Source organism: Schistocerca gregaria, chromosome 8, assembly GCF_023897955.1.
Source record: "Schistocerca gregaria isolate iqSchGreg1 chromosome 8, iqSchGreg1.2, whole genome shotgun sequence".
NCBI lineage: Eukaryota > Metazoa > Arthropoda > Insecta > Orthoptera > Acrididae > Schistocerca > Schistocerca gregaria.
The window spans coordinates 327,004,802-327,026,413 of NC_064927.1; the positions used below are offsets into that span (position 1 = coordinate 327,004,802).

The 21,612-nt window shown below is 42.8% G+C and overlaps 1 protein-coding gene across 1 annotated transcript in view; it reads left to right on the forward strand.

The window, feature by feature from the left end:
• The window catches only part of LOC126285175 (uncharacterized), a 54,070-nt gene that overhangs the window by 5,150 nt on the left and 27,308 nt on the right, over positions 1-21,612 (forward strand). Inside the window, exon 2 of the mRNA XM_049984484.1 lies at positions 7,394-7,493. Within this exon, the coding sequence (XP_049840441.1) occupies positions 7,394-7,493 (100 nt within the window). The remainder of the gene's footprint in view (positions 1-7,393; positions 7,494-21,612) is intronic.

Consider the following 21,612-nt stretch of genomic DNA (forward strand, 5'->3'; position numbering starts at 1 on the left):
CCATGAATTCGTTTTCCTTTGATTATTCAGATCATTCAAAAGATCCCTTAATTCTTCTCTAGCTTCACTGATGATAGCCATGTCATCATCGAATCTTACCATTTACATCCTCTCACCTTGAATTTTAGTTCCACTCTTCAACATTTCTTCTGTATCAGTCATTGTTTCTTCGATGTATAGATTGAACAGTAGGGGAGAAATACTAGACCCCTGTCTTACACCCTATGTAACCCTCGCACTTGTTTCTTGGTCATTCACTCTTATTGTTCCCTCTTGGTTCTCGTACATGTTGTGCATCACAAGTCTTTCCCTTTAGCTCACCCCTATTTTTCTGAGAATTTCAAACACCTTCTGTCATTTTATAATGTCGAAAGCATCTCCCAGGTCGAAAAATCTCATGAATATATCTTGATGTTTCTTCAGTCTTGCTTCCCTTATCAAGCGCAAAGTCAGTATTGCTTGTCTGGTGCCTTTACCTTTCTTGAAGCCAAATTGATCTAACACATCCTCATCTTTCTTTTCCATTCTTATGCACATTATTCTCGTCAGTTAGTTGGATGCGTGAGCTGTGTAGCTGATTGTGTGGTAATTGTCACACTTGTCGGCTCTTATAATATTTCGGAATTTTTTTCCCGGAATGATTTCCCGAAAGTCGATTGTACACTCGAGCATGAATAGTCCTTTTGTTGCCAGTTCCTCCAACGATTTTAGAATTACCTTGTGGCCTATTTGATCTTGACTGGCTCAAAGTTATTTTCACTTCAGGCTATAATCCTGGATCCCCTATCTCTTCCGTTTCGACTCCTGTTTCTTCTTCTATTTCTAGACAAGCCTCCCTGCCCCCCCCCCCCCCCCCCACGCCAAATAGGGGCCATGAATGTATTCTTTCCACCTATCTGCCCTCTCATCTGAACTTCACATAGGAATTCACTTGGCACTCTTAATGTTGGCAGCCTTGCTTTTAATTTCACAAAAGATTTTTTTGAGTTTTCGATATGCTGAATCAGTCAGTCCGACGATCATGTATTTTTCGATTTTTTCATTTCCTTCATTCCTAAATGACTTACGTATTGCAGTATTAACTGGATAATTTTTGTACTTCGTTCTTTCGTTCAATTAACTGGAGTGTTTATTGTGTTACGCATCGTTTATTCACAAATTACCTTCCTTGTACCTACATTTGACTGTCTGTATTCTATCATTACCGTTTTTAGAGTTATCCATTCTTCTTCAACTTAACTACATACTGAGATATTCACTGTCACAGTGCCTATAGCTTCAAGTGCATCCCTCGTTCCTTAGTATTTCCGTATACCACTTCTTTGGGCACTGATTATTCCTGAGTAGTCTCATAAATGCAGCTTACTCTTCATCATTACCTAATTGTGTTTTGGGCCAGTATCTGCTCCTGCTCCTGTATCTTTCCATCCAATACCTGATTTTGGAATCTCTGCCTGGCCATGTTTTATCTAACTGCAATATTCCCGCCCCTCCCTGACCATTCAAGTATACCTCCTCCTCTTGTGATTCTTGAGCAAATTATTCGCTATTAGTAGCTGAAGTTTATTACAGATCTCGATTAGGCTTTCTCCTCTCTCATTCCTACTATCAAATCCATATTTTTCCGTAAGCATTTCATCCCCTCCTACCCGTACAATCCCATTCTAGTCTCCCATTCCACAGTAAGGGCAGTATATAGGTGGAGCACAGGCGATGGGGAATCATTTCAGGAATGACACGGGCCATAAAAGAGGATATCCACTGACGTCAGCGACTTGACAAAAGGAATATTGTTGTGACCTAGCACGTAAAAACTTGTCAGCTGGTAAGATGCATGGCTTTTCTTCTCACACTAAGTTGATAACTGTGTCCGGGGACGCCCTCATCCACCCGAACAACTGTTAACAACGTAAGTCTCACCACAGACACAGGCAGTTGGGGACAGTGCATTCCCCTGAGCCTTCATGGGAACTGTGGCAGCAATAGCAAAGATATGGACTATCGGTCCAATTGTGTGATTGAAGAGTTTCTAGATAATAGAACGCAGCATGTCATTCTCAATGGAGAGAAGTCTTCCGAAGTAAGAGTGATTTCAGGTGTGTCGCAGGGGAGTGTCATAGGACCGTTGCTGTTCACAATATACATAAATGACCTTGAGGATAACATCGGAAGTTCAATGAGGCTTTTTGCGGATGATGCTGTTGTATATCGAGAGGTTGTAACAATGGAAAATTGTACTGAAATGCAGGAGGATCTACAACGAATCGACACATGGTGCAGGGAATGGCAATTTAATGTCAATGAAGACAAGTGTAACGTGCTGCGAATACATAGAAAGAAAGATCCTTTATCATTTAGCTACAATATAGCAGGTCAGCAACTGGAAGCAGTTAATTCCATAAAATATCTGGGAGTATGCATTAGGAGTGATTTAAAATGGAATTATCATATAAAGTTAATCGTTGGTAAAGCAGATGCCAGACTGAGATTAATTAGGAGAATCCTAAGGAAATCCAATCCGAAAACTAAGGAAGTAGGTTACAGTACACTTGTTCGCCCACTGCTTGAATATTGCTCAGCAGTGTGGGATCAGTACCAGATAGGGTTGATAGAAGCGATAGAGAAGATCCAACGGAGAGCAGCGCGCTTCGTTACACGAGCATTTTGTCATCGCGAAAGCGTTACGGAGATGATAGACAAACTCCAGTGGAAGACTCTGCAGGAGAGACGCTCAGTAGTTCGGTACAGGCTTTTGTTGAAGTTTCGAGAACATACCCTCACTGAGGAGTCAAGCAGTATATTGTTCTCTCCTATGTATATCTCGCGAAGAGACCATGAGGATAAAATCAGAGAGATTGGAGCCCACGCAGGGGCATACCGACAATCTTTCTTTCCACGAACAATACGAGACTGGAATAGAAGGGAGAACCGATAGAGTACTCAAAGTACCCTCCACCACACACCGTCAGGTGGCTTGCAGAGTATGGATGTAGATTTAGATGTAGACCATGACATCTTTGGACTACATGAACAATACTGTCTGCCCACCTACTCTATGGTCGATGTCTACCTCAACACTGATGGTATCTGCCTCGAGAATAACTCTCCGTGTCCCAGAGTCACAATCGTGCTACACTGATTTAAAGTGTATAGAAAAGAACAGATGTTGATAACATTGGCAACAGAATTCACCTCATGCGAACCAGATGAAATACATCTGGGATTCTAGCTACCGAGAGCTTGGTGAATCAATGACACTCAGAATCACTGCTGTAATGATTTCAAGAGGGGGACCAAGTCGCTGTTAAAAAATGATTGTACATTTTGGCACATTAGTGTATGTAAATACGGATGATAGAAGGGAAGTGTGACCTAACATTAAATGCATATGCATTGGCATACCAAATAAGTAGCTATTGCTTGAGAAACTCACACTTGCCTAAACGTGAACCTTAAACATATGAATTAAACAGTACTCTACGCAGAATATGCCATTCACATTCCAAGAAGCTACACTCTATTTTTTCTTTGCTTGTGGCCATTAAAACTAAAAAGTGTCCCGCCCCCCTCCCACGCCATACGCAGGAAATGCTTATGACGTGAATTTATAGGTTAAACATCCCTTGTGAATGGCCGACCTCTGTACCACAATTGATGTAACACACAATGGATCCTCATTTTAAATATTTCATCTAACGTATTGAGATGCACATTCCTTACTCAACATAAAGAAGATGACGAACTGTCTTTAATCTGGACATTTTCGACACGTGTGTTTTATTGTTTTGTGAATAGAGTCACAGTTAAAAGAGGCGGTGATTGCAACATCAACGGTAGGGCAATGACCTGGTCACGTGATGTTACACATGTAAAGAAAATACTTTGGAAAATTTGTACTTATGTTACTTACATATTATGTAAACAGACACAGGCAACACAATTTTAATCATGCCAGAGTTATTTTAGTAACTTTCAGCATGCTATGGCCATTACATTTTTACACCATTCAAAGCTTGATGCATTTGATGTTCCTTATACTTCAGGAAAATCTTTTAGCATCATTATGTTAAAGCAACTTCAGGCATCTTACTCCACTTGTCGGTATGTTACAGCAAAAATTGTAAAAAATTACCACATACTTCAAAATGTTACAGAACACTTGTAATAGATTACTCTGCATAACAGCAGTGTCACACAAAACTGTAACAAATGTTTCCTGTTACAGCAAAAATTGTAATAAGTTTCCACATGCATAGCTATGTGATGGGAAAATTGCTCCTACACATCACCATGGTTAGACTAACTTACATGTGTCAGACCAAGGAAGTTTATACTTCGTTTGGCAAGCTGCGACTTCCTCCACGAGACAAAATTCTTAGAGTCCTGATGCCACATGCATAAGCAGTACCCTACCTATGATGTTAAAGCAATTACCACCATTGCTCAGACGTTATGATGACATCTCACACATGTCATTGACCAAGACCACGTGCTGTCACAATTAAATATGACGAGTTCTATGACATCCCACTGGCATTCACTTAAATGGTGGCTAATATACTGCCCTATCATTGGCTGTTTCGTTTCCTTGACTGGTGCAATGAACATAAAAGTAGCAGGAATGTATGTGCTTAGAGAGTTCACATCTATGTTAGAGATGCCCGTTTTGACGGAAATGCGTGTGTGTGTGTGTGTGTGTGTGTGTGTGTGTGTGTGCAAATAACATTGTGACAGCTCCCAATAATTATTTGTTTCACAGGAAAGTTAGTACACGGAAATATTTAATTTGAGGGTCAGCTGCGTCTTACACCAAGTGCGATACAGAAATGAAACTATGGACATACCCAAGTGCTGCTTAACCTTTAAGTTCATGACATAATTATTTTGGATGTGCATGTATATGTATGTATGTGTGCGTGTGACAGAGAGAGTGTGTGTGTGTGAGAGAGAGAGAGAGAGAGAGCGCTGCCGACAAAGCTTATTTACTTTAGATGTGGAAAGAATCGAAGTTACATTTTTGATCAACACCTTTGAACATAGACCACAAAATTCTGATGTTACAAATACTTTTCAACATGACCAAGAAGACATCTTTGTGACTAACTGTTTCATATTAATGGCTGGTACAGTACTAGGATGTTACTAACTCTTTCATTTTTAAGAAATACGTGTGGTTTATTGTTTTGTGAATAGAGTCACAGTTATAGGAGGCGTGGATTGTGACATCAAGGGTAGGGCAAGGACCTGGTCACGTGATGTTACAAATGTAAACAAAATCCTTAGGAAAATTGGTACTTATATTACATACAATTCATGTAAACAGACACAGGCTACACAATTTTAATCATGCCAGCTAACAAAGGAACCCAGTTCACTGCCGTTAGTACCGTTGATGTGATGTGAACAATCTGCAGACAATGTGTTCAAGTTCTTCTGATATCCTGAACAAACTCACTGAGAAACACCGTTCAAAGGGGATGATCGTGCATTAGCAGTAAGGCAGATTAGTATTCTAGCTCTAAAGACATACAGTCACTTTACTCTCACCCATGTGGGAAGGGATTAGGACAATACTTGGTCATAAAGCACTGTACATCAGTCGCTGCACCGCAGACGACTAATTACAAACTTGGAATGTCCCTTTAACTAGTAAGACATCTAAATGAGAGCAAAAGAAGCAGTATACTTTCAGAGGTACAGTCCTGAAACCCACCTTAAACTACACTCCTGGAAATGGAAAAAAAACACATTGACACCGGTGTGTCAGACCCACCATACTTGCTCCGAACACTGCGAGAGGGCTGTACAAGCAATGATCACACGCACGGCACAGCGGACACACCAGGAACCGTGGTGTTGGCCGTCGAATGGCGCTAGCTGCGCAGCATTTGTGCGCCGCCGCCGTCAGTGTCAGCCAGTTTGCCGTGGCATACGGAGCTCCATCGCAGTCTTTAACACTGGTAGCATGCCGCGACAGCGTGGACGTGAACCGTATGTGCAGTTGACGGACTTTGAGCGAGGGCGTATAGTGGGCATGCGGGAGGCCGGGTGGACGTACCGCCGAATTGCTCAACACGTTGGGCGTGAGGTCTCCACAGTACATCGATGTTGTCGCCAGTGGTCGGCGGAAGATGCACGTGCCCTTCGACCTGGGAACGGACCGCAGCGACGCACGGATGCACGCCAAGACCGTAGGATCCTCCGCAGTGCCGTAGCGGACCGCACCGCCACTTCCCAGCAAATTAGGGACACTGTTGCTCCTGGGGTATCGGCGAGGACCATTCGCAACCGTCTCCATGAAGCTGGGCTACGGTCCCGCACACCGTTAGGCCGTCTCCCGCTTACGCCCCAACATCGTGCAGCCCGCCTCCAGTGGTGTCGCGACAGGCGTGAATGGAGGGACGAATGGAGACGTGTCGTCTTCAGCGATGAGAGTCGCTTCTGCCTTGGTGCCAGTGATGGTCGTATGCGTGTTTGGCGCCGTGCAGGTGAGCGCCACAATCAGGACAGCATACGACCGAGGCACACAGGGCCAACACCCGGCATCATGGTGTGGGGAGCGATCTCCTACACTGGCCGTACACCTCTGGTGATCGTCGAGGGGACACTGAATAGTGCACAGTACATCCAAACCGTCATCGAACACATCGTACTACCATTCCTAGACCGGCAAGGGAACTTGCTGTTCCAACAGGACAATGCACGTCCGCATGTATCCCGTGCCACCCAACGTGCTCTAGAAGGTGTAAGTCAACTACCCTGGCCAGCAAGATCTCCGGATCTGTCCCCCATTGAGCATGTTTGGGACTGGATGAAGCGTCGTCTCACGCGGTCTGCACGTCCAGCACGAACGCTGGTCCAACTGAGGCGCCAGGTGGAAGTGGCATGGCAAGCCGTTCCACAGGACTACATCCAGCATCTCTACGATCGTCTCCATGGGAGAATAGCAGCCTGCATTGCTGCGAAAGGTGGATATACACTGTACTAGTGCCGACATTGTGCATGCTCTGTTGCCTGTGTCTATGTGCCTGTGGTTCTGTCAGTGTGATCATGTGATGTATCTGACCCCAGGAATGTGTCAATAAAGTTTCCCCTTCCTGGGACAATGAATTCACGGTGTTCTTATTTCAGTTTCCTGGAGTGTATTTAGGGAAATAATGTGCGACTTAAATCAGGATGACAAGAACATGATTTCATACGAATTCCTTAGCTCCCTGTCTACTGCGATAATTGTGAAATTTAAAATCAGCAACTCCATCATTGAAAGACAGCCTGAAATCTCAGAAGGTCTCTTCCCCTAGAACTTATTTCTTGCATAAGGAACGGTTTGCTTAGCGTAATTAATTCATTGAAATGTGTGTGTTTTTATCAGACAGTATTTTTTCTATTACAGGTTCGTCAAAGACCTGCAACGAGTAATGAATCCCATTGCAATGACCCAGTTCATCTTCAGTGTCCTCGTTGCGTGTGTGGCGCTATTTCAGGCAACATACGTAAGATCATTTATTGTGTTAGAATATTAACAATCTTATCAGGTATGTGGCTCTGTATACATACTCGTTTGTATAACAAAGCCTTTGATATAGAGTTTCTTGATCGACGATATCACAGGGAACTTACAGATGAAATTTTGTAAGAAGTGCGTGCTGTCTCATGTCTCAGTTTCCTTACTTTTAGAAAAATAAAAGTAACACCCCATCCAGATATTCACACTCGATAGCACACTGCTTTCGGGATTCGGGAGAATGCACTGCCCCCAGATCGAAATTACCCATCGGATTAACGATGAGGATCGGTGTGTCAGTCAGCCTGCGTATGGATTTTAGGCGGTGCCCCCTGTCTGATTAGGTGATATTCGGTGACAGGATTCGAGAGACATCTCGCTTCACCGTTATGCCGAACTGCACAGTTTTGCTGTCTGTTAACACAACGTAGCACGCAGAGAGACGAAATGCTACCAACTTATTGCCTACAGGCATGAAACAGAAAAACCAGCAGAGAATTGTCACAATGTTCTTCATCATAACTTATTGCAGACACAGAGGCCATATAGGCCCGTGGTAAAAGACAAAAATATACATATACAAGACATACTGTATAATGAAATGATTAACACATCAATTCCACGATTCATGACAAATTAGTTGTAACATCACAGAAATTTATTACAAATGGTTGCCCATTTACTTCTGTCTCGGGCATCTCCAGTGCTGGTTGTTGGATACGCTTCTTCCAGGGTCACTAAGGCCCTGCCGCTCCACCTCGTTCGCGGGAGACCTCTTAGACGTCTGCCAGATGGCTGGTATAGAAATACTCTGTTATGGAGAGTGCTCTCTGCTCGTAGAACGTGTCCTCCCCACTATAGCCTTCTTCTTGTAATCACTCTCCCACTATCAGCTTTCTAAAACCGCAGATACAGATCTTCATTGTGCCTTCTTTCTCATCTTGCAGTATCTGGATTGTATATCAGGCCATGAAATTTCCTTAAAACCTTCAGCTCAGATGCGTGAATGTGCTCTTCCACTGTCTATATACTTTGCCAATGTCTCACAACCATACAATACAACCGGTCACACAAGGGACGTGAATAGCTGTACCTTTCTTTCCTGGGTTACGATACCGGTTCGCACTTATTATTTTTGGTCGAATTTCCTTATCTATCTCACTTTTATTAGACAATATTGACCACAGGTAACTGAATTTTTCAAATTTTTATACTTATGGCGTCCAGTGTCGACGAGAGACTACCATATTTTTCTTTTTTCCCCTCGCCGTTAACCAGTAACTCTGGTTTGCTCGCTTATAGCTGTCACCTCATTCAGGGTTTCACCGACAATCACATCATCACCAAATGCAACGATCGAATCACTCCAGCCATCTCCGTTAGGGTATTACGATCAACCGCACGTCTCACCTTTTCCAGCGCTATGTTGAACAGAAGTGGTGAGAGAGAATCGCCTTGCCTCAACTCATTCTTAATTGTGACAGGTGCCGACAGTTGATTTGCAAAGAGTACTTGCCAACTTGATCCGTTGTAACGAGCTGCAATCAGTCTAATGCACTCCTCTGAAATGCTGAACCTCTGCAGTATCTTCCAGAGGGTGGTGCGATCAGTATGCCATATGCCTGCAGGAAAACAATGAACGTAAGGTGCAGGCCTTTATCAGCCTTATAAATCTTCTCCACCATTTGTCTCAATATGAAAATGTGGTTGGTGGTTGAACGTCCAGAGGTAAATCCACACTGCTACGCCGCCTACAATCCCTTCGAGCAAAAGTTTTAGTCGGCTTAGTATTAGAATGGTGTCGGCAACCGGTAGCTCAGTGGTTGGCTCGACATAATGTCAACCCTGAGGGCCTGGGTTCGATTCCCGGCTGGGGTGGAGATTTTCTCCGCTCAGTGACTGGGTGTTGTGTTGCCCTAATAATCATCATTTCATCCCCATCGACGCGCAAGTCACCAAAGTGGCGTCAAATCGAAAGACCTGCACCCGGTGAACGGTCTTATTAGAGTGGTGCACACTTTATATCCTATCTCCAGCAGCGAGATCCCTCGATAACTACCCACTTATGTGACATCGCCTTTTTTAAAAATCAGGCATCCGATTGCCTTTTCCCAATCACGGGGGATCTCCTGTGCTGACCGTATTTCTGCCATAAGCTGTCTGAGACCCTCAATTATCGCTTCCCCTCCCCCCCCAGTACCGAAACAACTCCATACTTATCCCACTGCCTAATGCGTAGCCTTATTGTTTCTCAGGGCCTCAAGGATGGGTCTTAACTCGTCCGATGTTGGCTCAGGGAATTCTTCTTTTTTCCCCTTTAATTTCTCCAGTTCTTTTGCTCCTACTGAAGAAACCACTCTTTGCTCATCTTCCGCGAGAATTGCAGTTTGTGGTCTATAAATACGTCTTGCAATCGAGCCGGCAGAAAGAAGGAACGGTTTGCTTTCCTTGGCTCCTCAATTTGCCTCAGTAGTTGTTTACCAAACTCTCGATTTTCTGCCTTATTGTTCTCTGTGTCAAACTTCTTTCCATTGTGAATTCTATCTTTGTGTGGTCAGTGGGACTCTTCAGCCATTCTGATCTTCTTGCCGTCCTAGTCTTCACCGCCTCTTTACACTCGACATCACCCACAGCTTTTTCATTGGCTTTTTGGTTGTTGTCCCACTTGCACTTTGAATGATAGGCGACTCATGTTTTTTTCTTGATAGCACCGTCTCATTTCTTCATTTGCAAGCATGTCTTTGGCATGGCAAGCCACTTCTTCATTTCTCTTTCGCTAGTTGGTGGATAGTTTCAGTCACAGTTTCAGAATCACTAGAAGATGATCGAAATTCACATCAGATCCGCGATAGGTCATTACCTGTTCAACACACCGAGGGTGTGACTTTTAGTCTCGCCATTTGGTGATATATATGCTATTTTATATATCGCTTTACGAGGTAAATACCTGCAGCGAGTAGTCATTCTTCTATCGGTAGCAAAATTAATCAGTCGGACACCATTTTCATTGTTTTCCTCATGTATATATTCTAACCTGATAATCGACTCATTTTCCTCCTCATTCCCTGTTTTTGCATTAAAGTGTCCCAGGGCTTGGGCGGACTGTATATTTCGGTAATCTATCTACGACTTCCTCCAACACTGTATACAAGTTATTTGTGATACACGGTAACTGACTACTCAGAACGTTACTTGTGATTAATTTATCTCTTTTATTTATCTGCTGCTTTCAGCAAACTACCGAAAAAACGCTATTTATTATACACTGTACTAATGCAAGTAATTTACAACTTAGTATGATAATGTTACGAAAAAGTCTTTTTTAGGAAAGTGAAGTTTTGCAAATTACCTCGAATTCTAAGGGTAATATGCACGTACGGTTTCGAAACGGTCTGAGACTTTGTTCCGTCCACAGTGACACTCAAGAAGCGCTACAGGACTACGAAGAATGTTTGCAATTGCAATAGTAGGAGCGCATAGTGAAATCCAGATAACGAACCATTCAATACAACAACTAAATCAGTTCGATTGACTGAAACAGAAGAAAACAGACACTATCAAGTGTGCAGTTCAGCAAGTTTACAGTGCACACAATCTATGTAGCGACAAAACGTGTGGGGGAGAAGTCGTCTTAGGATTTACTTACCGATAGTCGAGCTGCCTGTAAGTTGATCTTTAATAGAAAACGTAAAAATCTCCATCGAGACAACCGAAAACAAATGGAGTCTTCCGCTTGAAGGGCTACCTTTACCGCTAAACTAGCGTTGTTGTCTCAATGATGGCTAAGACCAAGAGAATTCACAATGTAAAGGATGAAGTAAGCTGCAGCTAGTGTTCGAACGGGCTTCCTCGACTAAAAAGATATACACTTTATTGTGAACACTTAACAGAAAATAATTCTGAATATTTAATGTAAATTGCAAGAAACTATCGACTGAATTCACCAGGATAACCTGAAGCAACCTGAAAGTACATCGACTGACACCAAATAGCCAGACGTATTCTACACTGTTGTAACTTTTCCATTAGACTAGCTATAAAACAGATACCACACTCTTGTTTTGATACAGTTACTGTAAATATCGTCTTTCAAGGGAGAGACCGACTCTAGCCACAATCAGATATCGAGAAACTCCGTGGTGAAAACCAAAAATTTGTGCCAGAAAGGGAATATTTTTATTTGTGTTTCTGTAAGTATCATTGTGTCTAATGCGTGGTTACGAATAATATTCAGATGCCCCACTACAACTCACATCATAAATAAAGAGCAAGGGGAAACTATTCTGGCTTTTCCCTTCCTCAGTGGCTTTCGTGGGTATTTTTGCTTTTCTGCGTTTAGCGAACTGCTAACTGAAAACTCTCATACACCGTGGGTGACTAGCTGGTTTAGCATCACCAGATGCTATTAACTTTTATGAGTAAATAAATGGCTCGTGCACTGGCATTGTACACAAATGCAGAGACGACAGATGTCCTTTTGACGTTTGGAGTAGTAGACGACAATGCCGCCCGCGCTCGGCGTATGTATCGGGATAGATTTCCAGGACAAAGATGCCCCGACAGGAAAACTTCTGGAGCTACCTATCGTCGTCTTAGAGAACATGGGGCATGTAAGCCTCGAAGTCGCGACCAGAGAAGGCCACAAAGGACGATGGCATCGCAACAAGAGACGGCAGTTCTTCATGCAATTGAAGACCATATTGTTAGTGCAAGTCATGTAGCTGCAACACTGAATTTTTACCACGTGGCTGTCTGGCGAGTGTTACAAGAGGACCAGCTGTATCCATACCAAACAGTGTGTGCAGGCACTATCTGCAGCTGATTTTCCTGCACCAGTACTGTTCCGCAAATCGTTTATTCAACAAAGTGACAACCCTAATTTAGCGCAATGGTACTGTTTGCAGATGAGGTGTCGTTTCAGCGAGATCAGATTGTAAATTTTGAGAACGAACAAGTTTGGTGAGACGTCACTCCTCAAGCAACTGTTGAAACAAGTCATCAACAAATATTTTCTGTCAGTGTACGGGCCAGCATCGTTGGTGACTGATAGATACTCAGTTTCTTCCACCCAGGCTCAAGGGAAAAATGTTCCATTATTTCGTAGAGTATGTTCTACCTGATCTGTTAGCAGCTGTTTCTTTATCTGTGCTTCATTCACGATGGATATGCTGCTGTTACTATTCGTCAGCTTCTAATTATCAGATTCGGTGACTATCGGATAGGTAGCGTTGGACCAGTTGCCTGCCATCCACACTCTCAAGGCTTCAATCAAACTTTTATTTGTGTGGACATTTGAAACCTCTTGTGTACAAGATGTTCAGAGTCTCCAAGCCCGTATTGTGAAGGTTGCCAATCCGTACGCAATACTACAAGGATATTTCAGCGCAACGGAGATTCGCTACGAAGGAGGGTTGATGCATGTTTCATTGTCAAGAGAGGGTCTATTGGATCTCCTGTGAGAAAGAGTTGCATGAAATATGCTGGTGCTTTCTGTTTAGGTGTGTTTCCCATGATTCATCAGTTGGAGAAAATGAGTTGTAACATGAAACAAGCCGTTTCCAGACCCAAGTTCATATAACCTAATTTCTTTGTCTGCGTGTGAGGAATGTGTCGTGCAATTTGTGCCGTAAAGTTTTGTTACACACTATGTACATTGAAACAATTTCCCTTATGTAATTTATCTGACTTCCAAACTGGCAACATCATTTGCTTTAGGTTAAAGGTGGAAGCATTTATTTTCGAATCGCTTAAGTTTGTAGACTGTTCAACTGTTGCCATCGTTAAAGTATACCATGCATGGCGTTATCCAAACCCGGCACTGAGGCAACTGTTGTGCATCACCAGCCATATGAGACGAGGATTCCAATTTGGAAACTCGTGGTAAGGTCTTATGGGACCAAACTGCTGAGGTCATCAGTCCCTAACTGTCCACACTACCTAATTTAACCTAAACTACCTTAAGCTAATGACAACACACACAGCCATGCCCGAGGGAGGACTCGAACCTCCGACGGAGGAAGCTACGCGAACCGTGACAAGGCGCCTACGACCGCTCGGCTGTACAACGCGGTGGGGACGAGGATTAACGACGGCTGCGAAGGCTTGTGCCAATAGACGAGCGGCTGCTGAGCACCTGACAGCCCAGATGAACCAAGGGGACACCAACAGTGTTTCCTCAATGAGCGAAAGAAAATGTTGCCGCGTTTGGGCCTGCGCAACAGGTTTATGCGCCCTTGGCGATTGCCATTCATCGGCGATGAAGGCTGGAATTTCACGTCAGTAACACAACCTGGCGTCCACTGAGTGGAAACTATCCATAGCCAATCCCTGGTTCTGCGTGAAACATATGAAAGCAAAGGGTCCGGAAGGACGGAGAGAGCCTTGTGGTCCGGGGAATGGTTTCATGCCATTCCCGGCGAGACCTCGTCATTCAGGAAAGGATCAACACTGTTATGTATTCATTATTGGGGACCTGTCCACCCGTACATACAGTTTCTTTCAAAAAAAGTTGTTCAAATGGCTCTGAGCACTATGGGACTTAACATCTGAGGTCATTAGTCCCATAGAACGTAGAACAACTTTAATTAACCTAAGGACATCACACATATATATGCCCGAGGCAGGATTCGAACCTGCGACCGTAGCAGTTGGGCGGTTACAGACTGAAGCGCCTACAACCAAGGCTAACCTCTTCTTGTTACTCTGATACCTCTCTGAATGAAGTTACATCATACTGGAAAGCTCAGCCTTCGAGCACGATTCCACTTTTTGACGTAGCACTTATATTGTGGCCAATTATTAAGGGCAGACAATCATTTTCATCCCTTTGGTTTTTATAGAATTAATGACAATTTTGTTTAAGGATTACATAAACACATCACTGTCAGCACTGTTCCTTGTTTCACATTCTCACCATAACTGCTTCATCTTTCACGTTATCAGGAGCTTGCATTGCTGTGATTCACTTGTGTAACTGTTTTGGCTGCCTTGATTTCTGTTCAAATGTGTGTGAAATCTTATGGGACTTAACTGCTAAGGTCATCAGTCCCTAATGCTTACACACTACTTAATCTAAATTGGCCTAAAGACAAACACACACACCCATGCCCGAGGGAGGGCTCGAACCTACGCCGGGACCAGCGCATAGTCCATGACTGCAGCGCACTAGACCGCTCGGCTAATCACGCGTGGCTTGATTTTCTGTTCTTCGATCAATGCGGAAGATTGTCTGGCACAGTTTGCTTTTATGATCTGAACCTATATGTTTTTCTTTGAGCTTACGAAATCTGGTTATAAAATGCGAACATCCACAAACAGTGTTATGTTGTCTCTTCATTTGTGTTGGTATGTATTACTGGTGGTGCCAATGCATGCGGTCATAAGGAAAACTGTATGCAAGAACATAACATTAATATGAATGTTATTATTCATAAATGTTAATATCGTCTTCCACTGAATGATTTGGTTTTAATTTGAGGTTGTTATAAGCAGAAAAAGAAAAATACCTACGGTAGCTATTGAGGAGAAGAACCACCATAAGAACTTCCCCAGCTCTTTGGTTATGATGTTTGAGTTGGAGTCGGTGGACATTATTCGTAACTAGACTTCAGTCACAAAACATAGCTACAGAAATGTAAGTATAAATCATTCGCCTATGCTAGATATTTCTGTTCCCCGTTGACGCTGCGGCAGCCGGCGCCGTCGCATATTCGAAGGGCGATATTCCTCAGTGCCAGCCGGCTGAAGAAACGCGTCAACTGAGCAAAAGTACAGGGTGTACATAAAGTCCAGGAACACTTTCAATTATTTATTGCACAAGAACTAAACACTGTACAAATGTCATACATATCGCATTTTGAAGAGAAACTCTGAAAGTTTTTTTAACAAACATTCGAACATTCGATATGCGAACGATGACTGTGATCCGGTAGATGTCAATACGTTAATCGGATTCTTGCTACACCCGTCCCACCATGGCATCGTCGACATCGCGCTTCTGCACTAGCTCCAATTTGAATGGTTTCATAGACAGCTTGTGTCGCAAGACTTTCCACGCTGTCATTGGAGCCAATTCGAGTTCACGGGATGCACGACGCACCGATTTCTTTCTACTCCTTACAAATGTCTCTTGTACGCTCTACATATTCACTTCACTCGCACTTGGACGTCCGCTTCCCTTTGCCTGGCACAAGCCACCCATCGTAATGAACTTGTTGTGCTAGTGGTAAATGGCCTTCCTTGCTGGTGGCTTCTGACCGTACTTGGGTCTAAACATCCGTTGAACCGCTGTAGCACACTTGCTTTTGTCGAACTCCAACACACAGAAATCTCGCTCAGCACCTGAACTCGCCATGTTTGCGACTAGCGCTGACTTTCAGCAAATTACTAAACTACGCTATTGCGTTATACATGCAAAAAATCTTTCAGGGTTTCTCTTCAAAATGACAAATGTATGGTATCTGTATAATGTTTGATTCTTTTGCATTAAGTAACTGAAAGTGTTCCCGAACTTTATGAACACCACGTATTCTGCCTGACGCTAGCCTGATGGAGAATTGCCAACATTGTCGAGTATGTTTGGGAACTACTTGGTCTTCGAACTGCTTCCTGGACTGTCTCAGGTTATCCTGGAAAATTCACTCTTCTCACTTAAGGGATGAGATACAGGTAGCAAAGTTACGTTTTTGAGTCCAAGAAAGTCATTTCAGCAAAAATTGCAGCTAACTTCTTCACTTACGTTGCGAATTCTTCCCGTTAGCCGTCACTGGGACAACAAGGAAGCACAGTTTGACGCAGTGTATGTTGCTTAGTTGTAACGTATTCACTCTTCCGGTAGAAGGCTGCGTTAATTTTCGGTTATAGTGTCACTGGGATCTAGATTTGACATCTTCTGTGAAAGAGCAACTTGCAGACAGATCGATAATCAGTAAAGACATCCTAAGACAACTACTCCCCCATAAGTTTTATCGTTAATTTTGTTCTGTAACTTGCAGACATAAAGGTGAAAAATTTGCTGAAATGCACACTGGATAGTGCTACTGAACGGTTTTGTATCTAGATTCCGTTATCTACAGGCTTTCGCTGTAGTCCTGTAGCCCTTCTTCAGTATGACTGTGGACGGAAACCAGATAAATTTTGGTTTCGAAGCAGAAAATGCTTATTATGTTACTAATCTGTGAATATTTGGGATATATTGTTTTATTATAGAAAGACATTTTGCGTAATGGTGTTGTAATTCATTAGTATTACTACAGTATACGCTAAATAGCGGTTCTTCGTTGGTTTATTAAACACGACAGATAAATGGAAGAGATAAATTAACCGTCAGCGATATATTCTCCCACAATAACTAAAACACCCTGAAAACCCACGGATAGTTTTTCGACTTCGCGCCTGTAATTTATATGTCGATAGTAGTTGATCGTCGATGTGTTAGCAGACAGGAAAGCTATGCAGTTCGCAGTTCCACATAACAGTAAGTAAAGACGTCTCGCCAGTTCTGATATCGAATGCATACACGCCCCACTAATATTTCGTGCATGCATGCCCGAAGGACCATTGCATCGTAATTCGCAATATTATAGGCACTGCAGTATCTTTATCCCTGAAAAATTCCTGAGCACTCTTCTCGTATTGTGGTTGCGGTAATTTTTCTCTGTAGTGCCCAGTTACTCCGTCATGTACTTTATCTTGGTTTGCCTAGTGTGTTTTACTGCCTGTTTTCTAGAGTCATTAAAACGATATAGGTCATCCGGGGAATTTTTGCTGTTATATTCAGGGAAGACTTCTTGGCGTCTCTCTCGTGCATTTTTACATTCTGGGTCCTTCCATGGGTGTTTCTTCCATGGTATCAGTTCTTTTATTTTTGCTCGATCTTTCTATCTAATTATTCCTATCTTTTGCTTGTTGTCATTCCAATTCCTGCTTTATGTTGGATTCTATGATCTTTATGGTGTCAAATTTCTATACGCGTGTTCTTTTTTAACGGATTTTCTTCGGTGTTAACTTAGTTTTGATTTGAGTTAGTTTCTAGTCTGAATCAAAATTCACACAACATGTTGCCCAGAATTTCCCTTTCGCTTTGGGGTATTTTTTGTTATCTCCATTTCTCCATTCATGGAAGAGTCTACATTGGTCATGGTACATTATTTGCTTGCTCACCGTGGGTGCGTTGTCATTAGCCTGTTGCTTAGCCGGCCGGAGTGACCGTTTGGTTCTAGGAGCTACAGTCTGGAACCGCGTGACCGATACGGTCGCAGGTTCGAATCCTGCCTCGGCCATGGATGTGTGTGATGTCCTTAGGTTAGTTAGGTTTAAGTAGTTCCAAGTTCTAGGGGATTGATAACCACAGAAGTTAGGTGCCATAGCGCTCAGACCCATTTTGAACCTGTTGCTAATAAGGTTGAATTCTCTGGTTGAATTGGTTATTTTCTAGAATACCATGAAGGCCATGCCTATTAGTGTAGCACTACTGGCTCTTCGTCTTTCTTACGCTTGAAAAATACGGTAGTTTTCATTATCGATTGTGTATTAATTTGTTATGGGTGTGTCCTGCATGGCAAATGTCCTTCTCAGATTGCTACCAAAGAAGCTGTAGAAGTAGTGGTACCTGCTTCTACTGCAACAAATGAGCTTGTTAGTTACCGTCAATCGTCAAGAGAGACTGGTATCAGCCAAAGAGGCGTTTCGCGTATTCCTCTTACACATACCTATATTAAGCGTTCCAATTTTTTCTACTTCAAGAGCTACATGGTAGTGATTTGGACATCGTTTTCAATATCATCTGTGCGGACTACTGCAAGACAATAATTCTGCGGAGAAAGTGATATTTACTGATAAGGCCACGCCGGCCGGAGTGACCGAGCGGTTCTAGGCTCTTCAGTCTGGAACCGCGCGACCGCTAAGGTCGCAGTTTCAAATCCTCCCTCGGGCATCGATGTGTGTGATGTCCTTGGGTTAGTTAGGTTTAAGTGGTTCTAAGTTCTAGCGGACTGATGACCATAGAAGTTAAGTGCCATAGCTGCCAGTTGTGATATTCTTGCTCAGCTCCCAAACTGACCAAAGGTTTTTGCTTTGTTACTTCTCTACTCCCCCTCCCCCCCCTCCCCACATGAACCTAGGACCTTGTCGTTGGTGGGGAGGCTTGCGTGCCTCAGCGACACAGGTAGCCGTACCGTAGGTGCAACCACAACGGAGGGGTACCCGTTGAGATGTCAGACAAACGTGTGGTTCCTGAAGAGGGGCAGCAGCCTTTTCAGTAGTTGCAAGGGCAACAGTCTGGATGATTGACTGATCTAGCCTTGTAACACTAAACAAAACGGCCTAGCTGTGCTGGTACTGCGAACGGCTGAAAGCAAGGGGAAACTACGGCCGTAATTTTTCCCTAGGGCATGTAGCTTTACTGAGAGATGCATCAAACCAGTCTCAGGACTGAAGACCACAACAACAATTTCTCTACTGCTTTACTATGCAAGTGGTAAACAAGCGAGGAGCAAGGATAACGGGATCCTCACGTGCCGCGGAGACACAATACGGTTTCGAGTTTCGGACCTACACGTCATTTTAGAATATAGCAAATTTTCAAATACAAACCGATGTCATTTCAGGTTTTCATTTGCGCGTATGATCACGTTACATCGACAGGGGACTTAGCCCAATAAGTTGTCCCTTGAACAGGAATAAGCCGGGGCGAAGTCATTCCAACATTTCAGCCATTATCGTGAGACGATCGGTAAAAGAAAGTCCATAAAATTCTATTTATGTACAGTTACGACAAACTGAATATTTTCGATTTTAAACACTCGGCAGGCGATGCTCTTCTGCTACCGGTTAATTCTTTTCCTTCCCCCAGCGGTTATCGTTTGTATTAGATATATTATGTGCTGCACAAAGCTATTTGTCTGCTTCCAATGGCACCTAGACAATAGAAGAAAGCTTGAACTCCCCTGCTCTAAAACACCAGCTGCTCATCTCTACATATAAAGTGGGTTCAAATGATTAACTCTGTGATTTTTTTCGAACTCCATAGAGATAGAAACATGCTGTTTGTTTTAAAATGCGCGTGCACTCTTTGTGAATGACTGACATGAATGGCAGCACTGAATGGCACACATAATTCCAGCGGCAGCGACGAGCGTGAGGTTTATTTGTGATGCCTTAGCGTGGAATGTCAATAAATGGTTAATATGGGTCTAAGCACTATGGGACTTAACATCTGAGATCATTAGTCCCCTAGACTTAGAACTAAGTAAACGTAACTAGCCTAAGGACTTCACACAAATCTATGCCCGAAGCAGGATTCGAACTTGCGACCGTAGCAGCCGCGTGGTACCGGACTGAAGCGTATAGAACCGCTTGACCACAGATGCAGGCCGTGGAATGTCACCAGATAATGATGACACGTGATGATGACATGCATGGGGCTTTCTATTCATCGACTTTGACAATAAATAACGCATGGATGCCGTTTATCAGTATTCAAACGAAGCTACAGTCAACTCAGTGCATGCACATATGCTCACTGCGATTATGGAATTATTGCATCGACGATGTGGAAAAATGCGGCTGCAGGGAGATTATGTCGAAAATAAAGTTATTGTGTGATTAGTTTGCGGAAAAAATTGAAGGTCTTATAATCTGAAAGCGCTTCGTACAAACTGTTCCTCTCAGGTACCCCAAAGAGAATAAAACAATACCGCCCGCTGTCTTTTGGGAGCACCTTGGAAGGTAGTGTCGGCCAAGAGAGTAAGCTAGGCTCCACTTAGCTTCCATTACCATATACAGCTGAATCTCACAAGCACCTATCTGTGTGAAGGAGGCGAACAAGAGAATGACTGGAAATAAGATTTGATCGTTGGGCATTGGGGTCTCTTCACCGACGAGTTCAAAACTGACTTAAGCTCTTTGACCGTTGTGAATTAGTACAGAGACAGCCAAATACCAATATACATCAGTCAGGTTTCAGAGACGTATCTTCTGCGAATGTTGCAAACCTGTTATCAGTATCGAAGATAATTTGAGGCGGTACAGTACTGTGACGGGATCCTTAAAGAACTCTTACAACCATTCCGTCTACATTTCTGGGTTGGTCTTTTAAGAGGATGATACACGAACATAGTGCTCACTTGACGAACACCTAGGTGAAGGAGTCTGTAATCCACCCTCCACACTATTTGATGTTGTCACTTAACTCTTTTAATAAGTTTCCCGATGAGTAAGATTTGCAATAAACTTATAATCTTTTCTCGTAGTTGGTTTCAGTTCTTCACGTTTAGGGGCCGATTCTTGAAGCTGAAATTTTTGACATTGTAGGTTCTCATGGTCCTATTTGACATAATTAACTTTGAAGTAAACCTGCACTGTATTTTTTGTTGTCACGAATATTTTATTCTCTCACATTTTTCTACATCAGACGATATTTTGAAGGTCTTTGTTAAAGCCGATATTTATATTGTTTTTCCCATAAATAAAAACACGTCCGATCACATCAGAGGCATTCCCACTACTGCTTCAATCTACGGCAACAACAACATTCCAAAGGGTTTTCAAACATTCTTGACAAATGAACTTGTATTAATTTATATAACTATTTTTAAATGAATCTAGAAATATACATAATAAACAGTATCGGACTGCGTAATTAATAATAGCAATTTTAAGTGTGCCAAATATTTGCAAATTCTTAATGTTTCCAAAAAATACTTTTTATTGTACATACATGTCGATTATAACAACGAAAACAAAGTAATTTCTTTTTACAGGTTTCAGCCTGAAATATAACATATCGTGCACAAAATCGTATGATTTATTTAGAAAAACAGCTGAGATAATATTTCCCTGTTCAAAACTGGAAGATATTAGTGGTGTCGATTACTTCTGTCGAGGAAAAGTAATGTTAGAGAAGGGTGTCCCTTACAAGGTACAAGTTAACCCCGTGGAATGGCCAGTGTTACCTACTGACATCATTTACGGATAGAGACAGATAGCAAACCTTATTTTGATCTATTTATGTGTTAAATGCCACGATGTAACTGAAGTCACACAGGTTCTGTCACGGTAACTTAATTTCGATATTCCGTACAGAATGAAATGGAGTAAAGTATTCACCT